The sequence below is a fragment of the Alnus glutinosa genome, chromosome 8 (assembly GCF_958979055.1).
Source record: "Alnus glutinosa chromosome 8, dhAlnGlut1.1, whole genome shotgun sequence".
NCBI lineage: Eukaryota > Viridiplantae > Streptophyta > Magnoliopsida > Fagales > Betulaceae > Alnus > Alnus glutinosa.
The window spans coordinates 16,297,483-16,323,029 of NC_084893.1; the positions used below are offsets into that span (position 1 = coordinate 16,297,483).

The 25,547-nt window shown below is 38.6% G+C and overlaps 1 protein-coding gene across 2 annotated transcripts in view; it reads left to right on the forward strand.

Moving 5' to 3' along the window:
- Positions 1-20,818, forward strand: part of LOC133875937 (uncharacterized) — a 68,511-nt gene extending 47,693 nt beyond the window's left edge. The window contains exons 8-13 of one of the 2 annotated variants that reach the window (XM_062314217.1): positions 4,734-4,908; positions 9,170-9,253; positions 17,945-18,134; positions 18,461-18,666; positions 19,968-20,199; positions 20,396-20,818. In XM_062314217.1, the coding sequence (XP_062170201.1) occupies positions 4,734-4,908; positions 9,170-9,253; positions 17,945-18,134; positions 18,461-18,666; positions 19,968-20,162 (850 nt within the window). In that variant the 3' untranslated portion in view covers positions 20,163-20,199; positions 20,396-20,818. Of the gene's footprint in view, positions 1-4,733; positions 4,909-9,169; positions 9,254-17,944; positions 18,135-18,460; positions 18,667-19,967; positions 20,208-20,395 lie in introns of both variants that reach the window. The other variant, XM_062314216.1, reaches the window with a different exon arrangement.
- The last annotated feature ends 4,729 nt before the right edge of the window (positions 20,819-25,547 follow it).

Consider the following 25,547-nt stretch of genomic DNA (forward strand, 5'->3'; position numbering starts at 1 on the left):
TCTTGAAATGAATTGAACTGGAATGAATCAGCCTTTAAATGGACTGAACCGGAGTGAAATAAACTGAACCAGAATGACCTGTCTGGACCAGCAACTAGAAGTGGGTCGGGCTAACAAGATGAACCCGAAACCAATTGGGTTTCGTCTTCTCCAAAAATCAACGCCGGAGACACCTAGATTGTGCCGGAAACCACGCAGACGACAAAAAAAAAAAATACGAATCACAACCACGTGATAGCCACCGGAACCCACGCAGAGAACCAGGCACCACTACAATCGTCTCTGGCCACCTCAGATAGTACTAGACACCACAGAGAGAGCCAATCGACCACACCATTCCACACCAATGACGAGGGAACCAACTCAAAACCCAGCCATGAGTGCTTCTCCGCTAGCGACACCAAACCAACCAACGCTGACGGAACCAACCATGGGGATGACGACGAGATCACACCACGATGACTATGAGCTCGGAGCCATCACCATCCTACTGCGGGCATTAAGCCAGTACTACAAGTTCCTTCGATACAAGACAAAAGAGAAAAAATGTATATAAATAGGGAAGGAGAAGGAACGAGAAGAATTGAGAAAAAGAAAAAGAAGAAGGAAAACACAATATCAGGAAAAGGTGTAAACCCTTGGCTCTGAGACCATATTAAGAGATTTGCATGCAAAATAGGAGGAGGTTGTTTCTCACGTAACCTCTCTCCCCTCATACTACACACACACAGACATATATATTGTAAAATTTAATACTATGACCAAAATACCCATGTAACATATTAACCCTAATAAACTCTTCTAACAAGATTTATATGTAAATGTGTCAACATGCTCCGCTGTTGGTAGGCAGCATGTGCATGCGTGAGTTAGTGGTTCAGAGGAGTAAATTGTTTGTTTTGTTGTGTTGGTTACAATGGGTTATTTGCGTTTTTTCTACGTTGAAGGCAAAGCATTTGATATTCGATTTGACGTGGGGTTTCAAGGCATTCATTTGGCCAAAAGGAGCAGAGGAATGTTTAGAGGGGTGATGTTGGGCAAGCCAAGCGTGCTGTAGTTGAGGTCGATGGTGGAGGATTTGATTAGAGGGAGAGAGCTAAAAGAGTTTTGTAGATCGTTTAGTTGAGAGGGGTAGTGAAAGCTATGAATGGTGACAAGGCGCCAGGCCCTGACGGTTTCTCTATGGCATTCTTCCAAGCTTGTTGTGCTGTTTTAAAAGAGGATATCATGAAGGTTTTTCCCGACTTCCATGCTAGAGGCAAGTTTGAGAGGAGCCTTAATGCTTCGTTCATTTCCCTCATTTTGAAGACTCTAGGGGCTGTTGACCTCAAGGATTTCCACCCGAGTAGTCTTGTGCAGAACATCTACAAAATTATTGCTAAGATTCTAGCAAACAAACTGAAGATGGTGTTGGAGAAGCTCATCTCTAAGTTGCATAATGCATTCATCAGAGGTAGGCAAGTCTTGGATCCTATTCTTTTCTCCAATGAATGCCTTGATAGTAGATTAAGGTCTAATGAGCTGGGTGTCATTTGCAAAATGGATCTAGAGAGAGGCTTGGTGGAGAGTAGCGTTGGATTCAAAATTTGGCAGTTCATGGGGTGGTTGGTGTTTTGTTGTGCCTTCTGGTGTGTTTGGGGTGGGGTTGTGGAGAATATTAGGAGGGATTAGGGGGATTTTTCGTGTCACTCCAAATTTAAGGTGGGAGATGGCTCTAAGATTAGATTTTGGTATGATCAGTAGTGTGGGGATGTGGCCCTTAAGGAAGCCTTTCTTAATTTATTTGGCATTGCTTGCACAAAGGATGCCTCTGTCGTGGCTAACTTGGAGTTTTACAGTGGTTCAATCAGTGGAACATGAACTTTGCTAGAGAGGCTCATGATTAGGATGTGGATGTCTTTGCCTCATTCTTTAGGGTGTTATATTTAACTAGAGTGAGACAAGAAAGTGAAGATAAGTTGTGATGGGTGCCTTCCAAACGAGGGTTGTTTAAGGTTAAATCTTTCTATTGTTCCTTGGTTTGTAATAAATACGGCCGTTTTCTTTAGAAGAGTGTTTGGCGGACTAAGGCTCATTTAAAGGTGGCCTTTTTTGCTTGGTCAGCGGCTCTAGGTAAGATTCTCACAATAGATAACCTCGGGAAGCGGCACATAATTGTGGTGGATAGATGTTGCATGTGTAAGAGGAATGGGGAGTCCATGGACTATCTTCTTCTTCATTGTGATGTGGCTTATGCCATTCTGATTGCCTTTTCTAGTCATTTTAGTTTGTCTTGGGTTATGCCTAGACGTGTAGATGACCTGTATGCTTGTTGGTGGATTGCCTGCACTACACAGAGTGCTTCTGTTTTGAAGATGGTGTCTACGTGCCTTCTATGGTTCTTATGAAAGGAAATGAATGACATAAATTTTGAGGACTGAGAGGATTTTGGAGAAAATGAAGTGGACATATGTCTAAGTAAATTGGAAGCGGGTCAATTTCAAGTTGGACCTGAGAACGATGCGGTAAAGGTTAAGCCCAAGTCACAAGTTATGTGGCCTTTTGGAGGGGGGCAAAAGGACGTGGACCCGTGTGCAAATGGGTTTTAACTTTAATAAGTTGAATGGGCTGGAAGGAAAATTTAATTGGGGGGAAAGGGTGTTTTAATGTTGGGTTGCCTAATAATATTATTAGTGTGGAAGCTCTGAGCCCGTTGAAGATTGGTGAAAGGCAGGCCAGGAAGGGAGGCTGTTTACAAAAGGCGTTTCTAACAAACAAAGAACGTGTTTTGGAAAGTGAAGGAAAACTGGGTGGTTTCGGGTGCTGGGTTGAGCAAGTGTGTTCAGAAGGAGGTTATTCCGGCTGCAATAAGACCAGTTGCGGCGACTATCAGAGTACATGAGGGATATGTTGATGAAGTTAGGGTGGTAAATGAGCATTTGAAGGCGGCAGATAGAGCCGATAATGTTAGCCTTTGTTTGAATAAGAAAGATAATAGGTGGAAAACATTGGTAAGGGTGGGTAGTGCTCAGAAAAAGCAGGCAGAAGCATCTGGAACATTTGGGTTATGCTTAGACAAGGCTAAAGAAGGTGTGGGTGCTCCCAATAGGATGTTACAGAACAGACGACGACAGTAAAGGGTGTGAGACCATCTTGGGTATGATCAGACATGGCCGAAGTTTGTGAGGGTGCTGGTAACGTGAAGGATCATAAGTAGTCATTTAAGTGTTGTTTAAGGGGAGTCCTTTGAAAGCTGAATATGAGGATGGGTCAGGGAGTTGTTTGAATGGGTGTTTAAAAGAGGGGTTGTTTTGAGGATATTTTTCTGGTAAGACAGAAGATTACTGTTTTGTAGAGAAAGTTAGAGGAGGGGGACAGGCATGCCTCGGGTGGTAGATGATGGAGGGCTTTTGTTAAGTGGGGTTTCTGGAACTGTTTGGTACCATTGGAGAATGATTAGACGAAGTATAGAGGGTCAGATTGCTCAGCAGGGGCAGGAATTTGAGTTGAATTGAGTTGAGTAACGAGTTGTTAGCCTCGTGTGGGGGATATGAATAATCCTTTTATAGCAGTGGTGAATGTTTATGGGGAGGAGGTTCAGCGAAGTGAACCAATATTAGTCCATCTGCTGGCTGTGCTTGAAGAACAGGGTGTCCCAAATTTGGTGTCATTAGATTTGGGGGTAGAAAGGGTAAAGAATTTTTGTTATGTAGTAGGGTTGTCATGATCAATAGTTTTGAGGATCAATTGTGGGCATTATTTTCTACGATCAAAGCTAGTAGACGTCAGAATTCTGTGGGTAATGCATCAGAATTAAGCGTTAAGCCAGGGACTAAAGGTAATCATGAGTTACAAAAATTGGATTGTTTTGTCATTTATGATTAGAAGGGAGGGCTTTCTAATATAGGGAAAGGAAAGAGGGGTTCTAATTTTTATTACAAAACCCAGAATAGTTCTGGAATGTAAGAGAGCTGAATGAGAAGGATTAGAGGGCTTCTCAGGGAGTGGAGGTTAGACATTGTATTTTTTATTAGAGGCGAAATTGGAGTATATTTCTAGGGAGGTGATACGTAATTTATGGGGTTGCCAGCAGGTGATTGGACATTTGTGGGGTCGAGAGGGGCTTCAGGCGTGATTTTGTTAATGTGGGATAGGCGGTTGGTGGAGAAGATTGAGGATTGTATGGGGGAATTTCTTTTCCTCTTTACCCTGGTAATTAAGCTGGCAATTGATTCTCAAGATTTTCCTCTACATATAACCATGATGCACAACCTTTACCACTGCGTTATGGTTACATGTGCCCAAGTAATTGCACCAGGGTCCACAATTTTCTCATCATGGAACAATGATTAACAGTCTTTTTGTGTTGTATGCAAAAAATTCGATTAATCACTAATCTCAGCTGATAGGGCTGACAAACATTTCCTTTGTAGCCTTTCAGACTATCTAATTATATTGTGTTGCATCCTTGATGATGATATCTTTCCTTACTTTCCATCTGTATTTCTTTGATTGGTGCCAACCCCAACCCTTATGAGTATCTTAATTCCTTTTTCTGTATCATCCATTCATCTTGACATTTAAATCCTATTTGGACGCATTTTATGGACATGGTGAATTGTAATTACAACATTTTGTGCCATGAGGCATAACTAACCTTAGAGCAATCCTACCTCTTTAATGCTCATATTTGAGTATGTCTTATTACTTTTCAGTGCCTAAAAAAGAAGGAATGTTTATCTTTTTTGCATCAGGACCTTTGTAGAGTGCAAAGAAGTTAAAGCTATTGTTAGCATTGGCTGCTGTTACAACTTATTGTCTGAAGAAGGTATGGACAATACTGAAAGTGAATGTGGATTTCCAATGAGTAGTGGTGTTAAGTCTGCTGGCTTTTCACTTGGAAAAAGTTCTCGTGATCTTGCTTGCCAGGTATATGCATATCTTGCTCTTCTTGTTTTCTTTGATTTACTTGAGCAATATCAATTATTCGTGTTAAAAATACTACTACCTTAAATCACCAAAATGAGGAAGAATAAAACTAATGAAGCAGTGATAGAACATAGAAATTATGGAAGTTGAAACCGTGCTCTTTACCGAGCATTCATTGATCATATATAGAGTTTGATTACAGAGTTTAAGTTAAATACTAACTCTAGTCTAGCAACCGGTTTCTACCTCTAAATACATTCAAACTATAACACTTGAAATCTTTATCTAGTTATGATACTATTGCATTTGGACTCTATAACATGTCTTGGCTTTTGGATAGAAGTAGAGGACTTCTTAGAAGAGTCCCGGTTGGACACCTCCACAGATTGAGCCGCACAAGACTCCTCCTGGGACTTTGAGTCTTGTGTGAGAGGTGTTCTAATACCCTCCCGCAAGTTCAACGGGGGAGATTGCACGTTGAGCTTGAAACAGAGTTGTTTGGCCGAAACAAGGGGTTTTGTAAGGACATCGGCAAGTTGATCTGAGCTAGGAACAAACCAAACCACCAAGGACTTATCAGCAACGCGATCTCGAACAAAGTGGAAATCAATTTCCACATGCTTGGTACGCGCATGGAATACCGGATTAACGGACATGTAGGTGGCACCAATATTATCACACCAAAGAGTTGGAGGAGAGGAGGTCCGAACACCAAGTTCTTGAAGGAGTGCCTGGATCCATAAGAGTTCAGCTGTGGTGTTTGCAACAGCCTTATACTCTGCTTCTGTAGAGGACCGAGAGACAGTGGGTTGTTTGCGGGAGCTCCAAGATACCAAATTTGAACCAAGAAAAACACAATATGCACCGGTGGAATGACGATCGTCTGGACATCCAGCCCAATCAGCATCCGAGTAAGCTTGAAGAACATTGGAAGATGAGCGATGAAGAAGGAGCCCATGAGACAGTGTATACTGCAAGTATCTGAGAATTCTTTTAACGGCCTGTCAATGTGGTTTAAGTGGTCGATGCATGAACTGGCACACGCGGTTTACAGCAAAGCTTAAGTCTGGTCTTGTGAGAGATAGATATTGTAGGGAGCCGACTGTACTGCGATAGAGAGACGGATCTTCCATTGGATCCCCTGAAAAGGCAGAGAGGACGGATGAGGAAGCCATTGGAGAAGTAATAGGCTTTGCTTCATGCATGTTTGTCTTCTTTAAAAGATCCATAATATAGCGCCGTTGAGAGAGAAGAAGACCTGAGTTCAGTTTGTGAACTTCAACACCAAGAAAATAATGTAAATCACCCAAATCCTTAACAGCAAATTCAGCATTAAGGAGGTGAAGTAAGTCCGGGATGGCAGCTGGATCCGAAGCTGTGATGATGATGTCATCAACGTAAATAAGCAGAAATACAGTGACTGACTATGTTTTGTAGAGAAAAAGAGACGAGTCGGCCTTGGACCCGACAAAACCAAGTTGGATGAGCTTGGTACTTAACCTGGAAAACCAGGCTCTAGGCGCCTGTTTGAGGCCATATATAGCCTTGTGAAGCTTGCACACATGATGAGGAAAGTTAGGATTGGTAAATCCCGGTGGCTGAACCATATGAACATCCTCGGACAAAAGACCATGAAGAAAAGCATTTTGTATATCAATCTGTTTCATTTTTATTGACGAAGAACTGGTTGACGGAAGAAGGGGATAGAGACCATCTTTAGTTGGCCCTTGGTGGAGGATGGCCCTGGTTTGAATGTCCTTAATCAAGAAATAAGATGAGTGAAATTCAAAAAATACAGAGTTGTCAAAGGCAAATTTCTGAACTGAAAGAAGATTTTTAGAGATGGATGGAACACGAAGGAGTTGGTTAAGGATAAATTTACGCCGAGAAAAGATGAATGATGCAGAACCAACATGAGAAATAGGCAAACCTGTTCCATCCCCTACTCGGATCTGATCCTGGCCGTGATATTCCTCACGAGATAAGTTGAGGTGCTATAGCTCGTTAGTGACATGATGTGTAGCACCGGTGTCCGGATACCAAACATCCTCTGTTGGTAGGGCTGGTGTGGAGTAGTAGGCCTGTGGAGAAGGAGGAGGTTGCTGATCAGGAATAGACTCCTGTCGATGGTAGCAACGAAAGGCAGTATGGCCAATTTTCCCGCAAATTTGGCAGGTAGGACGGGAACCGGTAGCAGCATCAGGAGAAAAATAGGAGTCACGGCCACGATTGTTAGGAAAATAGCCACGACCACAGCTGAAGGGTCGTCCTCCATGGCCATGGTAGCCCCTGCCTCGAGGTGGGAAGGAGCGATTTGTAAAATTTGCTACAGCCGGAGGAAGATCAAGGGCAGAGGTCTGCTGGTCCAGGCGCATCTCGTGAGCCAGTAGATGACCATAAAGTTCATCTATGGATAAGGGATCAACCCTGTGGTGACAGAGGTCACAAATGGGTCATATTCGGAGCCAAGACCCTTGAGGAGAAAAGAGACGCTCTCAAAGTCATTGAGAGGTTGTCCGGCGGCAGCAATAGTGTCACTAAGAGTCTTGATGGTTTGGAAGTATTCTGTAATGGAGCTGCTACCTTTCTTTACTGTGGCAAGCTGAAAATATATTTGCATGACTCTAGCACGGGCTTGAGATGCAAACATGGAAAGCAGAGTGGACCAGAGAGCTGCCGAGGAGACGCTGCCAACTGCATGAACCACATAGGGTTCGGTTAATGTGGATATAAGGATGCTGAGTATCATCTGATCACGCTGGTTCCACGCAAGAAATTCTGGGTTGACAATTGTGGCAGGCGCTCCAGCATCAGTTGAAGGATTCAAAATCGTTTGAGGCAGAGGCTGAGATGAGCCGTCAAGAAAGCCGTAGGCGTCCTGTCCTTTGATGTAGGGGAGAATCTGTGTTTTCCACGCCATAAAGTTTCCTTTGGAGAGTTTGATATGAAGATTCAGATTCATGTTGGGTATGGTAAAGACAACCGGTTGCGGTTGGGGAGGTGGGAGATGAGGTTGAGTGGCTATGGAAGCCACCGAACTGGCAGAAGCACTAGATTCGGAATCAGAATGAGCCATAGCTCAAGACGTGTGTCTTTGAGATGGCTCTGATACCATGATAGAACATAGAAATTATGGAAGTTGAAACCGTGCTCTTTACCGAGCATTCATTGATCATATATAGAGTTTGATTACAGAGTTTAAGTTAAATACTAACTCTAGTCTAGCAACCGGTTTCTACCTCTAAATACATTCAAACTATAACACTTGAAATCTTTATCTGGTTATGATACTATTGCATTAGGACTCTATAACATGTCTCGGCTTTTGGATAGAAGTAGAGGACTTCTTAGTAGAGTCCCGGTTGGACACCTCCACAGATTGAGCCGCACAAGACTCCTGCTGGGACTTTGAGTCTTGTGCGAGAGGTGTTCTAATAGAAATTTGATGAGATGGCTCAGAAATTTGCCTTTGACAACTCTGTATTTTTTGAATTTCACTCATCTTATTTCTTGATTAAGGACATTCAAACCAGGGCCATCCTCCACCAAGGGCCAACTAAAGATGGTCTCTATCCCCTTCTTCTGTCAACCAGTTCTTCGTCAATAAAACAAGCCTTTGTTGGTGAACGCACTTCTACAGCTTCATGGCACAAGCGCTTGGGTCATCCTGCCTTTCGCACAGTTCAGCATGTTCTTTCTTAGTTCAACCTTCCAGTTTCTTCAAATAAGGCTTCCTCCCCTTGCTCTGCTTGTGCACAAGCCAAGGTTCATCAGCAGCCATTTTGTTCTTCTAGTGCTTCAATTTGTAGTCCTTTACAATTAATTTACTCCAATGTAGAGGTGTTCTAATAAGCAGAGAGATAACTGTTTATTGAGGTTCATTTCATGGGAAGAAAATAAGCAAATACCCACATAAAATCGGGTGCACCTGGGATGATATGGTGCCTTTTCCTCTATGTTACCCCTTGAATTCTCATATTCTCCTAAACGATTCGAATTTACATGTTGAAGCTGTAGTTTGGCCCTAGAGAGTGCACTTAACTTTCTTATTTCATAGATCCTGTTGTATCATTTTTTATTCCTTGATATTTATGGTTTGCAATAGTAACTGTTGTGATAGAGATTCTCAATGCAAATGGCAAGGTTTGAATTGCCAGATGTGGTAACTTTTCCCTTTGCTGTGAAATTATGTCTATTGATGCTCTAAGTATTTTATTTTTGCCATGTAAGATAAACTCATGACCTTGCTTTATCTTATTAGAGTGCAGAGAGATGGAGAATTCTGGAAAAAGATGCTGGCCTTCATAATTTTGAGTTGCATTCTTTCCGTGCTGCTTTCCAGATGGTACACAATATTTACAATTTTGCTTTTTTGTTGGATTATTGTTACCACTATCATTATTATATCCTAGTTGGTTCCCAGATGGTACACAATATTGTTGTTATTATTAGCTTGTACAGTATCTTAATACTGAAAATCTAGTGGGGTTTGTAGAATACTAGTTGTTTCTTATGCTGCGTGGCTTCCCTTGTGCTTGTGTGCTTGTGTGTGTATGTGTGCAAGTGCATGTGTGTGTGAAAATCTTAGTGGTTTTGACATTTTCTGGTGGTTCTATCTTATTGGAATTCTTGTCATCTGAGTGGGCTCAGGATCTTTGTGTTTCTGTGGATATGTAGGATGTATCATCATACATGATGTCAGGCTAACGGGAATGGAATTCAGAATTATTTTTGTTTTTTCTTTCCAGTTTGTGGATAAGTTGTTTGACATTTTAAATATTTCTTTTGTAAAAACTAACTCAAAATGGAAGAATTTGAGCACTTTCAAATAAGATGTCTGGCTGTGAGGCTTTGGTCTATGTAGCCAAATGACTGTCATTTCAATTTGGCTCCCTTATATCTTTGATAGTGGCCAGTGTTAGGCCTCTTTTCATGTTGAGATTAGAAGATTTTTCATTTAGTATAAACTCTTCAGACATTCTTCTGGTAGTAGCATGTTAAAATGGCATTTAAAACATTTAGCACGATGTTTTTGTTAAATTGCTAGAAATAGTCTGGAAAGAAGCTTAGTTAAATATAGAGTAATGATAGCCAAGGCCTTGATGATTTTACATTTAAGATGATATCTTAACACCATTGTATCATTGTTCTTCATTGGGTACTTTCTTTTCTCAACAGTTAGTGTTGGCATGTCTACAAGCTGGATATACATTGTGTGGTCTAGTTCCTAACAGCTTAAGCTTTTAAGATTGAGGCCCTAATATTTTATTCACAGAGCTGTTGGTGAGGTCTTTGGTTCAAGTTTTTGTGGCAGCTAGTTTGTGTTAGTTTCTTCTTTCCTATGGGTAAGGTCTTCAGTTACTTCATTGTCATTTGGCGAGCCTATAGTACACATGAGGGGGAGCAGTACTGTTGGTATGTTTATGAGCTTGTTATACATTATTGGCTTACTTCCTAAGAACTTAAGCTTTTTGGACAGATGGTCTGACAACAAATATGACTTGAATATAAAACAGAAATGAAAGTGTCATGTCTTCAACCGTAAGTATTATGGCTTAGGCTTTGTTCAGTTGAGGGTTGTTTATTAACTTTTCCATGTTAAGAATTATGTCAATGAAATGTTTTTATTTTTATTTTTTATGAGGAATAATTTTAATAGGATAAAAAGGAAAAGAAGTGGACAACTTGAGTACATGAGAGTTGTTCAAAGGAGACCCATGTATGTACAACTTAAGTTTTGAATAATCAATAAATTCCAGGAAAATAAAGTTAGGAAAAATAAAAGATACTTGTTAGAAGAGTTTGTTAGGCTTTTGTGACATGGATATTTTGGTTAGCTTGGTGAACATGGGTATTTTGGTTAGTTTGATATATTCTGCAACCTATATAACAAAATGTGTGAGGTAGGCTAAGTATAAGATTACGAGCCTCCTTTTTCTCTCGAAAGTTTTCATGCAAACTCTACAACATGGTATCAAAGCCTAGGGTTTAACCATTTTCCTTATGATCTTCCTGTTCCTCCTTCTCATTTACCATCTTTTTTTTTTCTTTTTTTTTCCCCTTTTCTTGCACCGATCTGTTCTTGCTACTGATTGAAGAATACTGAGTTAATTGGGCTTAATACCCCGTGTTAGGAGGTTGATGGCGTCAAGATCATTGTCATCAGTGGTGTGATGTTGCTGCCATTTGTTCAGTCATAGTTAGTGGTTTTGATGTAACTTGCAAAACCGCGATTGTGGCTGCAGTGATTTAAGCGCAACCTTGTGTAGAAAAATCGCTCAGGATGGTTGGTTGGTGTGATCGGTGATCTCTTTAGCGGTCGATGCCGTCTTCGGTAGTCGGAGGCTCGGAGCTGAGTGTAGTATTTTGGTGATTTCAATGACAATGTTGTTTGCTGTGGATATTGTGTGGATGTGAAATTGTGATCATCGTTTGACTCTTTCACTGTCATTGTAGTGGTTGCCGACACTGTCCAAGTATCGTCCCTGAGTTTCAGAGAAGAAGAAGGTTGTTTGGTTACAGGTGCTCATTGTCCTTCATTCAAGATAAGGATATTTGTCGCTCGATCCAAGTCGTTTGTAATCTAGGAATAGAATATCCAATTTTCAGTTTGGGCCAAGTCCAGCCCAGCTTCAGCAAAGCCCAACCCATATCCACCATGGTATAAGTTTGTATTTATGGCCAAGTCCAACCCATCTCCAGTCTAGCCGAGACAAAGATTGGGTTAGGCCAATTCACCGAGTCGGGTCAACCTAGTTCCTTTATTGAGTCACCTCGCCTAGTTTTGGGTCAACTTGTTTCATCAGCTCGACCCACTCCGATTCGACTCGTCTTGCTGGTTCAGTCACTTCCCAGTACGTTTCGTTTGATTTCGGCGGGTTCAAACCAGTTTTTTTTCGGAAGAGATATTCATTCTCTTCCTGAAGCTTTTTCTCGAATTCATCAAGCTACTCTTATAAACATTGGTTCGTAGATTAATACTGATTGTAGTGGGGACTGTTATGCTTTTAGTGCCTCTTGTGGTAGTTTTGGTACTTCCATGGGAGGCATGGAGGTAGAGGCGGTCATAGTTCAAGCAGCAGTCATGATTCTAGAAGAGGTGGTTGTACTGAGAGTCGTGAGCCTTGGAAATGTACTAATTGTGGCCGTAGTAATCATTATCTAGACTGTTGTTGGGATCTACATGGCAAACCTTCTGGGTTTGCCAATTTGATTTCTTCTCAAGATAAATCTATCACCATTTGGACCACCTGCCAGTTGGAGTCTAGCTCTAGATTCTGATTCTCAGGGGTATGCTCAGTTCTTAGCCCATAAAAGGTGTAACGACCCGGTTCAATGTATTTTTTTTTTTTTTTTAAAAAAAAAAACACAAACCGACACCATAACCTATACATGCCCATCATCATCTCATGCATGAACATTTCATACCAAGGATTAACACATAGCAGCGGAAACATTAACTTAGCAAAACTTACATAACACAAAGCTGACTAATACATCTATTTCATTAGGCTTAAACATTGTATCCATTACATTACAAAGAATGGCTATACAAAAGTGTCACATACGACACAAACTATATATGTACCATAAAGTTCCATGGACATGACAAAAGATTGAGTAGACTATGAGTCAAACCCCAAAATATCTGGCATCCCATGACCTCAGTCATAATAGCCTAAATACGCGGCTACCGGATCCTCATCCAAATCCTCAGTATCTGCAACAACAATATATCCAAGCGATCGTGGAATTACTACGTTCGCCCAAGTAGAAATATGAGTTCACATGCTCAACGAGTATAACAATCACTAAATGTTCACAATGAGCCCACTTTCACTTGCCGTGAGTTAATAATAATAGCTACCTTTGGGTTTTACATCCTTTTAAAAGCAATTCGTAACTGATAGAGTAAATATTGTAGTTATGAAAACCTTCAAATATAATATCTTAGTTGAGTGTATATGGGCACGTTCCAAACTCATGCTCGAAAACATACACATACGAACCCATCTAAGTCATAACATTGTACATATATACAACATAGCTCAGTTACACATATATACATGAGGCCCACCCTTTGGAGTAGTGAAACTATGGCATATATACACATCTAAGCATGGACAAATAACATTATAACTCAATTACACCCATATACATGCGTCCTGTCCTCTTTGAGTAGCGTAACACAAGCATACAAATATATCTAAGTATGAAACTATAAAACGTTATAACTCAGTTGCACTCATATACATATGTCACAACCGCTTGAGTAGCGAAACACGGCATATAAGCCTCTAAGCATGGAATGTATGAAAACATCATATGCAACCAGCAGTAACGGTATGCATATGATCTGTCACATTCAAATACATACATACTGATACATCTAGCAAGAAAGCCCTGACAATTAACAACATATTCACCATCATAAATTATGCAATGTCTACTTTCATTTATTCCTTTCAGTCTTTTACATTTTTTTCTTGCTTATCGCTCTGGGAACTTGTTCCCGACGACTTTCAGAATATCATTACGCAAAACATATATATCATCATGAGGGACTTGTCCCTAGGCAATGAGAGCTTGCTACTTACTCCTTTCGAGGACTTGTCTTCCATAACATCATTAAGTTCATAGCATCGAGGGCTTGCCCCCAGGAACTTGTCCCTTAGTGTAATGTTGGGAACTTGTCCCAATACATTAATCTCTTATGCACTTTTCCTTATTCATGTTTACGATGATGCTTCATGACATAAAACTATCATACTTTTGCTTTCATGTTCATGCGTCATTAAACATCATTTCATCACTCACTATTCATCAAACATATCTTTAACATACTTGAAAGCATCGAAAATAATTATCATACATTTGTCAACACTATATACAATTCGACTCGATTTCAATTCATATATTATGCTTTAAAAAACACTTTAAAATCTATTATCTTACTTAGTGAGTATTATACTCACTATATCTGTTTGGTGTTTGAGATGGATCCTCAACCGATCCTCAACTCGAGCTTTGCAATGCTTAGCTGCTGTTACACATTGCAAACACACTATAAATCGCGACTCACAACTCCCATAGAATTCTAGGGTTTTCCTTTTTATTTACCCGTGAACTATTTTAAATGACCCATGAAGAAATTCCAAGGTTAGACACTCAAAAATCTCAAATCTACACAACTTTACAAAGGGTTAGAGCATTACCTTGCTAGTGGAGAGACTTCCAAAGTTTCAACCCTCAAAACTTCAATCCAAATTTTGACCCAAGCTAAGGACTCTTCTACAAGTAAAAGCTCTAAAAAAATTTGGGGGATTAAGCATTAACCTCCAAAAATCAACCCAACATTAGAAAAAACTAGGGTTTAATGATTTAATTTCAATCAATCGGTAGAAATGATGTTCTAACATCGACAATCACTTTGCCGCTATTAGATTTGGCTTTGGGAACTCCCTTGAATCAATAACCAAGGTTTGGGTACAAACCCTAGGTGAGAGAAGAGAAAAATCGGAAGTGAAGCAAAAAAATGTGAGAGAAATGGGTTAGAACTTATTTGATTAGCCGTTAACGACAGGTCTCTTCCTCTTTGACGGCTACCCCATTAGCGATTCTGGCATAGCTAAACAAATTATTGGTTCGTCTACTTATTTGATTATCGTCTTGTTGATTCACCTCAAAGTGTCATTGTAGCTAATGGTTCCCCTCACTAGAGTTGCTTGCTTGGACCCTATTAAAGCTCTTAATTGTTCCGATAGTTTTTTCCCATATTTATGCATTTTTCAGGATCTCGAGGTGAATAGAATGATTGGTATGGGGCTTGAAGATGGTGGATTGTATTTTCTAGATCTCGCACCTATTTCTCCAGCTTAAGCTTTTTAGTCGTCACTCTCTGTTGTTCAGTGGCATTGTTGTATTGGTCATCCTTCCCTTTCTACTTTGAATTGTGAAGTTCTTAGTCTTAGTCATGTATTGTCCTTGCATTGCGAAGCTTCTTAGCTTAGCGAGCACCACCGTGCCTCCTTTCTGTCAAGAGTTGTTAGTAGGGTTTCTACTTTCTAGTCCTTTTGAATTAGTTCATCCTGATGTATGGGACTTGCTTCCAATAAATTTCACTATTTTGTGACCTTTGTGCATGATTTTTCTCTTATGACATGGTCATTTTTAGCGAAAAATTGTTCAAGAGTTATTTTCCATCTTTTCAATATTTCGTAATGCCATTAAAACTCAATTTGGTTACAAGCTCGACTACTCCACTCTAGGTCTATACGCGTAGCCCACGACCATCAGCTCCTTCGCCTCCGCCATCGTCCTTATTGTCTTCAGATCCAGTGCCCTTGCCGACATCTGATTCCTTACCTACTACTTTTTGGAAAGGTAAACATTCTTGTATTACCCAACATTCTATTAGTTTGTATCTACAAGCTCTTTCTCTCCTTCACTTTCTTGCTTTATTTCCTATCTCTCTAGTGTTTCTATCCTAAAGACAGTGCAAGATGCTTTATTTGACTTTGGTTGGAGGCGAGCCATGGAAATGAAGATAGAAGCCTTGAATGAAAATGGGATTTGGGAGCTTGTTACCTTAGCACCTGGTAAATAGACTATTGGTTACAAATGCTTATACCCTATTAAGTTTAACCAAGATGGATCTATTGAAAGATTGAAAGGTTTCTATGGGTTATACCCAGACATATAGTATTGATTACGACTAGACGTTTTCTCCAATTGCCAAATTTTTTTCTTTCGGTGTACTTATTTCTTTGGTTACTAATCTAGATTGGCCCTCGTTTGAATTGGATGTTAAAATTACTTTTACATAGGGATTTACAAGAGGAAGTTTATCTGGAGCAGGGTTGTGTCTGTAAGTTAAAAAAGCTTTGTATGGTCCTAAGAAATCATTCAGAGCATGGTTTGGAAATTCTCAAAAGTGGTTTTTTGAAGTTTGGTCTCCAAAGATGTCAAACAGATCATTAAGTATTTCACTTACATACCGATGCAGGCTATATTCTCCCTTTGGTATGTAGATGATATCATGATTACCGGAGATGATTTAGTAGACATTGCTTGATTGAAACATTTTTTGCACCAAAGGTTTCATACAAAGGAATTGGGCAATCTTCGATATTTTTTGAAACTATGTACTTGATTTGTAAGATGAGGCGGATCTTTTGGGTGCTCGTTCTGTTGATGTTCCACTGGATCCTACTAGAAAAGACCGAAGGATGAAGGATAATTTTTTGAATATCTTGGCAAGTATTGTCGTTTAATTGGATAGTTCAATTATCTTACTATTACCATGCCAGATATTTTATATGCAGTTGGTGTTGTTAGTCAATTCTTGGAGGCTCCTAGGGTTTCGCATTGGGAAGCAATCACCCATATCATTCAATATCTAAAGAGAGCTCCCGGTTTTGGGATACTGTATAGACCAAATGGACATCTCAGGGTGAAAGGTTTAATGATGCAGATTGGGCAGATTCTCCCTTAAATAGACAGTCTATTATAGGATATTGTACACTCTTAGGCAGTAATTTGTTTGCTTGGAAAAGTAAGAAACATACAACAGTGGCATGATCTAGTGCTGAAGAAGAGTATTGGGCAGTGGCTCATACCACTAGTGAATTGACATGGTTATAACATTTTCTCTAGGAAATTGGATTTTCAGCTCCTACTCCCATCCCATTGTTTTGTGGTAACCAAATTTCAATACATATTGTGTCTAGCCGGGTTTTCCATGAAAGAACCAAGCATAGTGAGGTTGATTGTTATTGCATTCGAGATATGAGACTCAGTGGAGATATATCAACACCATTCGTGAAGTTAGGAGACCTATTAGTTTATACATTTACAAAATTTGTGTCGTAATTGGTTGAGTTTATTTGTTCCAAGTTGGGTTTATATGATATATATGCTCCATCTTCAGGGGGAGTGTTAGAAGAGTTTGCTAGGATTTTGTTATATGGGTATTTGGTCAGTTTGGTGTACATGGGTATTTTGGTCAGTTCTATATATTTTGCAATCTGCATAATAAAATGTGAGGTAGGTTACGGATAAGATTACGAGCCTCCTCTTTCTCTCTAAAGTTTTCATGCAAACTCTACAACACTGCAAAACACTTCCACCCCATCAAGCGGCTTCCATGCGATGGAAAGAGGACTTCCACATTGAGAACAATGCCTTTTATTCTTATTCTCCTTAAGTGATGAACAATTGTTATGTTATCTGGGATTTAAGTTTTTAGCAGTCAGTATTTATGCATTCATAACGTTGCTAATACTTTTTTCCAGATGAGAGTGACTGAAATATAAACTGGCATCCGTAATGCCTTGGTGGTTATATCTTGCGCATTAGCAACTTATTTAATCTTAAATTTCCCTGTAACTGGTTCAGCGCTGTTGCCGCTTCATATTTCCTCCCCTTTGTTTTTCTGAAACATTGCACTTTAGGTATCAATTGTGATTACTAGATACTTTTGAGAAATTCGGATCTTATGCAAAGCTGCTTTTATAATAATAGGAAATTTGGATAAGTTGTATAATTGATAAGTTATGATTTTTCTTGTGGTTTTCTTAACATTCAATATTTAAGTGGTGCTAATTTCATTTAGGTTCTGCAAGGTGTTAATTCTTTTGGTTTGTTAGTTAGACAGGCACCTGCTGGATTTTAAACCCTGAAACAGGAACTATACCCGTGTACATATAAGGGAGGAGTTGCCTTTTGAACTAGAGTTCATTGAGTCTTTGTGGTGCTAATTTCGTTAAAGTTCCTTGAGGTTCTTTAGAAAATATAGGTAAGTTCCCATAGTCTTTAAATGTTCCTGCCCCCTTTGTTTTGAAAACTAGGTGGTCGAAAAAACATAACTCCTAATCAAAATTGCTGTCTTGAAGAAAGTGCAATTTATGTGAATCTATTTTCTCTTTCTTCTATATTTCCTGAAGAAAGTGCAATTTTTTTTATGTATGCTGTCTTTGTAAGTTGGTGGCATCCTCTCTACCGCAAATTACATTTTCTTGTTTTTTTTCTCCTGAAGGTTCTTTGTAAATATTATCCAGAAGTCATGATAACAAGTCCTTGTATTGGTCGTCAAGGAAAGGCTTTGCGTCGCCGACAGCAGAGGAAAGTGGAGTCTCTGTTGCATCATAAAGCAATTACATGCCCAAACTTGCATTCAAATAGGAAAGAAAGTTGCCCCAATATGGACCTGGCAGATCCAGAAACAGGTAAATGATGGGTTCACAGCGCAGGTTTCAAAGTTCTATCAAAATTCCAGTTGAAATAGATCATCCTCTCTTGCTCCCTCTCAGTCACACCGCAACAACAAATGGGAAAATAACTTATACTAAGAAACTGTGATTATATATGACAGGAAGATACTAAGCTGAACTGTTAGCCTAACAAAAAGCACATCAGCTCAAGTTCTTTAAGCAATGAACAATCAAACAGCTTGGGTGAATTTTGTGGGGGTGTCATAGCTTGAAGTGTTAATAGCTAGGCTTATTGTTACGATGATGGGGAGTACATGTGAACTAATTTAAATATGCTGCAGATGAAAACTCTGGCTTGGCAATGGACACAGATGCCTCATCTCATGGAATTTCTTCTAGTAAGATTACAAGATGTGAAGGGCCTAAATCTGTTGAATCATATGCACTTTTTGAGAAGTTCTGCCAGTCTGGATTATGTCGTCTTGGTCTCAAAGCGTTGACGGATATAAATTTGCACGACATATGGAAGGAAGCAGAGCCATTTGCTGTAGGTTACTCTAATCACCTAGTAGTTACTATTGCTTCTTGAATGCATTATGTTCTGGTTCCTGCTTAAAAAGATACTAGACTAAATCTTTTATTGGAAAGCTTACCATTTCATAGTCTTGTTCATGATGTTTATGTGTAGTCCGTGTTGATATAATAAATTGGTATATTACATTCCAAATGCATATTGGTATCCACACTTGATACCCATGAGTAGAAAGGCCTTTATACTGCTATTTTTGCTACACTCATCCTGTGGTTTGTTTGTTTGGGGGGTAATGTGGCTTTTGCCTAGGATGTTGGCTGAACTGTTAGCTTGTTGGAAGGAACACTTTGAAAGTTATCATAGCGGAGACATTTAGGACGTTGTTCCTTTGCATTATGTGGTGAATTTGGAGAGAGGAATGCTCAAACCTTTGAGGGTTGTGAATTACGCTCGCTGAAGTTGAAACATCTTTTTTTCAGTGTGTATAGCATAAAAATGATTCGTTAGTAGGGTCATGAGAAATTCACTTCGTACTTTCATGCTTCAGTATCTTACTGCTTCTTCCACTTCTGAGGCAGTGTCTCTACATCTTTATGATTGTGTGGTTGCTACCAATTGTTTGTCTTTCCGTAATTTGCTAGAGTTTCTTGAACTCTTAAATTTAGATTTTTTTTTCCCCCTTAATTTGGCTGTACGCTCCTATATAGTACCCATTACTAGTTGCACCCCATTTTTTGGGCTTTTTCTACTTCATATTAACTTGTAAAAGAATCAGAACAATTTAATTTAATAAACAAAACTCTTATATTCAAGAGGAGAAAAGAAAAAGGAAAGAAAAGGAAAAGAAACTGCATTAAAAAAAAAAATTAATAGAAAGATCCTACATCTTGCATTAGATTTTCTGGATAAGCCTTCAATAAATAATTAGCTATAATTGACTACTTGTAGTTCCATATAATTGAGATTTTTGTTAACTATTTGTAGGTCCATGTTATTTGTCTCCTCATCACTCTGAAAGGACTTACCACAAGTTCTTTATAATGCGGTGTATCATAAACTACTGTAAAACAACATGGCATAAGATGTTTGATTTTAGTTACAGATCATAATTCTCCTGTAAACCGTAGAATCCTTTGCATATGACTTGATTGTTTGAAAATCCTTGGACTTTGATTACTTGGATTGAAATGGTGGGTTGCGCCAACAGCCAGTAAAGTGCCCTTTCTAAGAAGTCGCAATACTGTTTATCTGCTGAAAATGCTTTAGCATGGAAGCCACCCTGGACAAGTACTGATTTATATACTAATCACATACAGGAACTCATAGGACCTTACTGGTCTCTTCGAGCAGCTATAGGGCCTCTTTTGGAAACTTTTCTTCTGCTCGATCGATTACTGTTCCTCCAAGAGCAAGGCAGTTCACTGGAAGTGACCATGCTACCTATTTTTGATCCAGACGTATCCCCAAGGAATGTGGCCATAATTGCGAAAAAGAATATAATGCAAATATGAAACCTTAGGCAGAAGAGGAAAAAAAGGACTCTGCAAAGTGAGTAGGTAAAATTTGCTCCAGCCCCCCTTCTCGTGTGTCTATATGTTTGATTTTTATTTTTTAGGTGAATTATCACTTATCTTGTTAATCGACTTGAGCCTTGGTGCTATGGTGTCAATAGTTCTCTGTGAGACTTAATCAACTACTGTTAAACATCATCTGATCAATGCTTTTCCCCTTCTGTCTGCTTTAGTCACAGGCAGGGTCCTTTCAACTTGTTCAGAATATGTGAAGTGTGATGCAATTATAGATTGTCCAGAAAGTAGTTCAAAATCGAAGCTCAAGGTTTTTTCTGTAGTCTACATCAGACTCTTTAATATTAATAGTGGTTTTAAGATTCGTTCCTGAACTTGTTACAACCCATTCTATTCAAGTTTAAAGCATATGTATAATCATCAGAAAAGGGTATTTACAATGTATCCTAATATACTTCTGTACACTCTATGGAATTGTACAGTGCTCATTTTGTAGACATATCGCCTACATATTAGTGGCATATATTGGTAATGGGTTGCAGACTTGCTGTGATATATGTACAGATACAGAAAGGACAGACATAAATGTTGATATAACTAGTTCAAAAAAAGATAAAAAGGATTGGATGTGGAAAGAATAACTCAAACACCCCCCCCCCCCAATAACTTAAAGGCCTTAATCCCAAGTAATGGGGTTGGCTATAAGAACTATTTTTTTCCATTCGGCACTACTTGAGGCTTTTTGGTACTCAAGAAAGTAGTAGTAATGTTTTAGTTGTGTCCAATACATTTCTGACATAAAACATGCTCTGTTTTAGAAGTATCTGTGCTACTCAAGTGATAATCATTATGGAAGATTGCAGCTAATATCACTTTTTTTCTTCTTTTTTTTCTTCCTAACTTTTGGTTTTCTAAATAATAGGGGTGCTAGTTCCCAGACTCTCCTGATGATTGGAAAGTCTTGCCCTATGCATCTTTGTAACTTGGATTGGAGGTGTAACACTCTTGTCCTATATTGGGAAAATGAGGAGTGCCTACATAGAGACACAGAGTTGGTAGTTTTTAAAGATAGTCATTAGTGCTAAGTCTCACATTGCCTAGTTATTTGGTGAAACTAGGCCTTATAAGAGATTCTAGAAAAGTTTCAAATTGACTAGTCATTTTGGGGTGATAGCGCAGATGTAGCTAGCGCTTTTTCCTGGGTCATTACAGGAGGTTTTCTTTCACCTATGCTCTTCATCCTCAATGTTTTTCTAGAACCAAAGGCTTACTATTAAGAAACATCCATTTGGTTTCCAAATTTACTCATGTTTCGTTGTCTGTAATCTAAAATAAATTTAGTCATCTCTGAACCTACTTATATTAGTGTTTTTATAAAGGTTAAGTGAATAAAAGAACAGTGGATCAACAAACCCTGTAATATGAGGTTCTGTCAACTTAAGGGTTTGTATTAATTTTCTTTTACTCTTGGCAACTGAAAAGCCAACGTAGGATATAGTCCCAAGAAGGAAGTTCTTACTTGAAAGGCCATAGAGGTTATAGTCCCAATTCCCAAGAATATGTAGGATTGATTTAGAATTCTGATTTGAATATTGTTAGAATATATTAATTAAATGATTATGTAATGATCCAAGAAAAAACGCTAGCCACATCTGTGCTATCACCCTAAAAGGACTAGTCAATTTGGAGTTTTTTTAGAATCACTTATAAAGTCTAGTTTCACCTAGTAAGTAATCAATGTAGGACTTAACACCCATAAGTTTCTTTTTATAAACCACACACATTATGTGGATTACTCATCTCTTTCCAATATGGGACTAAGCTGTTACAGATTAAATCCATCATTTTCTAGCAGTTTAAACTTTTGGGATAATTGGTGATTTATATTGTTTCAGAATAATGGTCTTTAATGAAATATTCTACATGTTTAATCCTTTTTAATGAGTAAAAGTGTTGAAATATTTTAATTTGTGTTTTTTGCACAAAATATCTTTGTTTAAATGAGGAAATTCACTCTTTTTCATTAACTTAAGTTTTTGGGACAATTTATGATTTAACAATTATGATTGGTACTGCAATGCCTAACCACTTTATCAGAATTTGCTTAATGGAATGGGCCTATCCATACAAGATGGTTGTTCTTAGGAAGTAAATTACAAGTCAGAATGTTGAATTTAAATTGTTGAATACATAACACCATGCATTGGACTTCCCTCGATCTCCCCCATCTTTATTGTGCGTCTTGAAAAATTGAGTGTCTTTACATGTCGTAACTGGTGAGCATCAAGGATTTCTACTTCATTGAGTTAATCTGTACTTTTTATTATTTAACAAAATTTTCTATAGATTACTTGAATAGCACATGCAATCTACAATATATATATATATACACACACACACACACACACTCTTTTGATCTTATCTAAGGTGGTGTAGAAGTAAATCCTTTAGTCGTTGCATTTTCATTAGTATTTATGTGTTCTTATGATCAATGGCAGTCATCTTTACTATCTGGGTTTCTTAACCATATATATATATATGGTGCCTGTGCTTTTTGTTTGGGTCAGAGAAACTTGGCCAATATGGTAATTTACAGTTGTTAATGAAATAATAAAACTCATATACATATATAAAATATGGTAAATCCGATGCCCTGTCACTAACTTCATTAATGGCAAAAACAATTGTAATTCCGTGATACGAAAAATCTTGAGCAAAATTAGTGAACAGAGTAATGGTTGTCATATGATATATTATGAATTTTGTGTGTGGTGAGATAATCTCAAGGCTACGTAACTTGGAAGTGGTAAGCATAGAATGTTGGTTTTATTCCATGCATATTCTAGGTGAGATTTGCAGGCCTGGGATCAAGGTATATTCCCTTTTGACTGGAGACTAAATATCAAGATATCCTCTACCTCGTTGGCTGTTGTATAATATATATCAAGGTATGTACGGAACTTTTTTGATTAGGAAGTTCAATGCTGGAAGTAACTGCTAACTCTGTCCCTTTTTGCAACGGTTATGCCCTCTGAACAGTGTTCCTAAGATCTCTCTCTTGTCACGTTGCAACTCATCAGTTTAATTTGTAGGAAATCTCTGTCGTGCTGCAAATAGAATCTTATTGAGCCGCAGGTGATTTCACAAAAGGTTATATATATATTTACACTTTTAGGGCTTGAGAACACAAATTGGTTCCTTGAGGGATATTGGAGGTTGGCATGCTAAGGGGCTTTTGAATGATTCATTAATAACATTATTGACTTATTCTAATAAGATGTTTGTCTGATGGGTTGATTCTTTGGAGAAATTTGTGGTGGCAAACTGGCAATGTTAACGACAATTTTATGAAACTATGCGGTTGCCTGGGCACAAAGTTTACGCACGGCTCTACATCAATGAGTCCATCCTAAATTGTCGTTTCAGAAATGGTTGCTCTCCAACAGTCGTAACAAATGGCAGCTCCCAAAACATGCCACGTGTTCATGTTGGAATGATTGTGTCGTCTTGTACAGCTAAATCCTTTCTCTGGATGGCGACCCCCATGGAATTTTCAGATAATGTAGGCTGTAGGCTTGCTTTCAGCAAAACGACATAAAAAGTGTCTACATCCCTGAAAAGGAGGAGGGCTTCTTTCAAACTTGGGTCCAACAGGAAACCTCTCCACTGAATCAGTTTGAGATAACCACACGCATCTTTTCTCATATGGTTCGACAAAAGATCATCATTAATGCTAAGATCATCAACATATTGGAAAGCAAACCATATTTGTTAAAGACTCGGTATTCAGATTATCTCTCTCAATAAATTTCACCTTTCACACCAATGGGGGGAAAGAGGGCCCTCGGGGCTTTCCCTTTCATATTGACGCTGCCCACGTTCTTATCTTTATCAAAATTATTATCAGCCTGGTTTTCTAATGGAGGAATTGGAATTTTTCTCTGAGTTGCTGATAAGGAATGACTTCTTTTGGCGCGCATTTTTTCCGGTTTCAAATGTAATTATTGCTCATCACACTGACACTAGGGACTGGTTTTCTCACAGATTAATTACTACCATGAGGTTTGATGAGGGGAGAACATGGGTTCTAATCATACTAAGGCCGGGATTGAGACTCATGCCATTACTTCCAACCCACCGTCTTGGAGTATTACTTTCACATGGATAGTTATAATTTTGATTCTCTCGTGACATGATTATTTTATGTATCAAACGTGCATATTTACAACGCACATGAAACACAATTTAAGAACCATGTGAACTCTATTTGTGAAAATAATTAATGAATAATGAGATAATGAAAATGATGAGTTTGTAAATGCATGCATGTAAAAGATTGTAAATTAAATTGCATTGTATGATATGGGTTGGCCCTATAGTCAAAAAGATTTACTTTTATGGTTGGTTTTGAATCCAATGGTTATTGTAATGGGAGCACCAAATAAGGATGGGTCACCATTATGACTTTGCTAGTAGCGTGGGCCACCTGAAGTCGAACTCAATCAGGCTACTAGTGTATGACAGTACGTTGACAATATCCAGCGCACTAGTATTGTGCTACAGGTCCTACGGGACAATGTTAACCAGAGCGGGAATGGGTGAAGGGCCGGAGTAGACCATATGGAGCTAAACTATGACATGTTTGTCTTGATTATCATTTATTATATCTATATTGTATTATCACATCATATGATATTTAGAACTAAGAAACTTACTTTATTATTGCTTGTGATTTATAAATGACTGAGTTCATTGCATAAATAACATTAATTCATGTGTATTATTACTCAATAAGTCATGGACTTACACTTGTATCTTTTCCATATGTAAAACATGTGTTGTTTTACATATAGTTTAGTAGATGACAAAAACCCCGTGAGGTATCAGGTTCTTTTGAAGGATATAGTGTAACATCCCCAACTCGAAAATGGTAGTTTCATCAACTCTCCATTCAGAGGCACAAAAAATTATAAAGCATGCCAAAGCAGTTAACTAAATGAGATAATAAATGCATGGTAAAAAGGACCGAGTGTAATTAAAAAAATTATTTAAGTGCAGAAGTGTTTGATCAAAACCTCCAAAATGATATTCCGATAGTAACAAGTTCATAATTGAAAATACTCATGTGCCACTGCACTTATTTAATTTAAGTAAAAATTGTTCATGATATGTTCTTTATGGATATCCTAGCCCCACATCCCGGGCACCTAGTCCTTGCTCAAAACCTGGAAAAAAAAAAATGGGTTAAAGGCTCAATAAGTAAATCTGATCTATTGCCTGTAACACTTCAAACCATATTTAACACATATCACTATTTAAATGAAGACAAATTAATTTCGAAATGAATCAATTTCCAATAAAACTACAGTA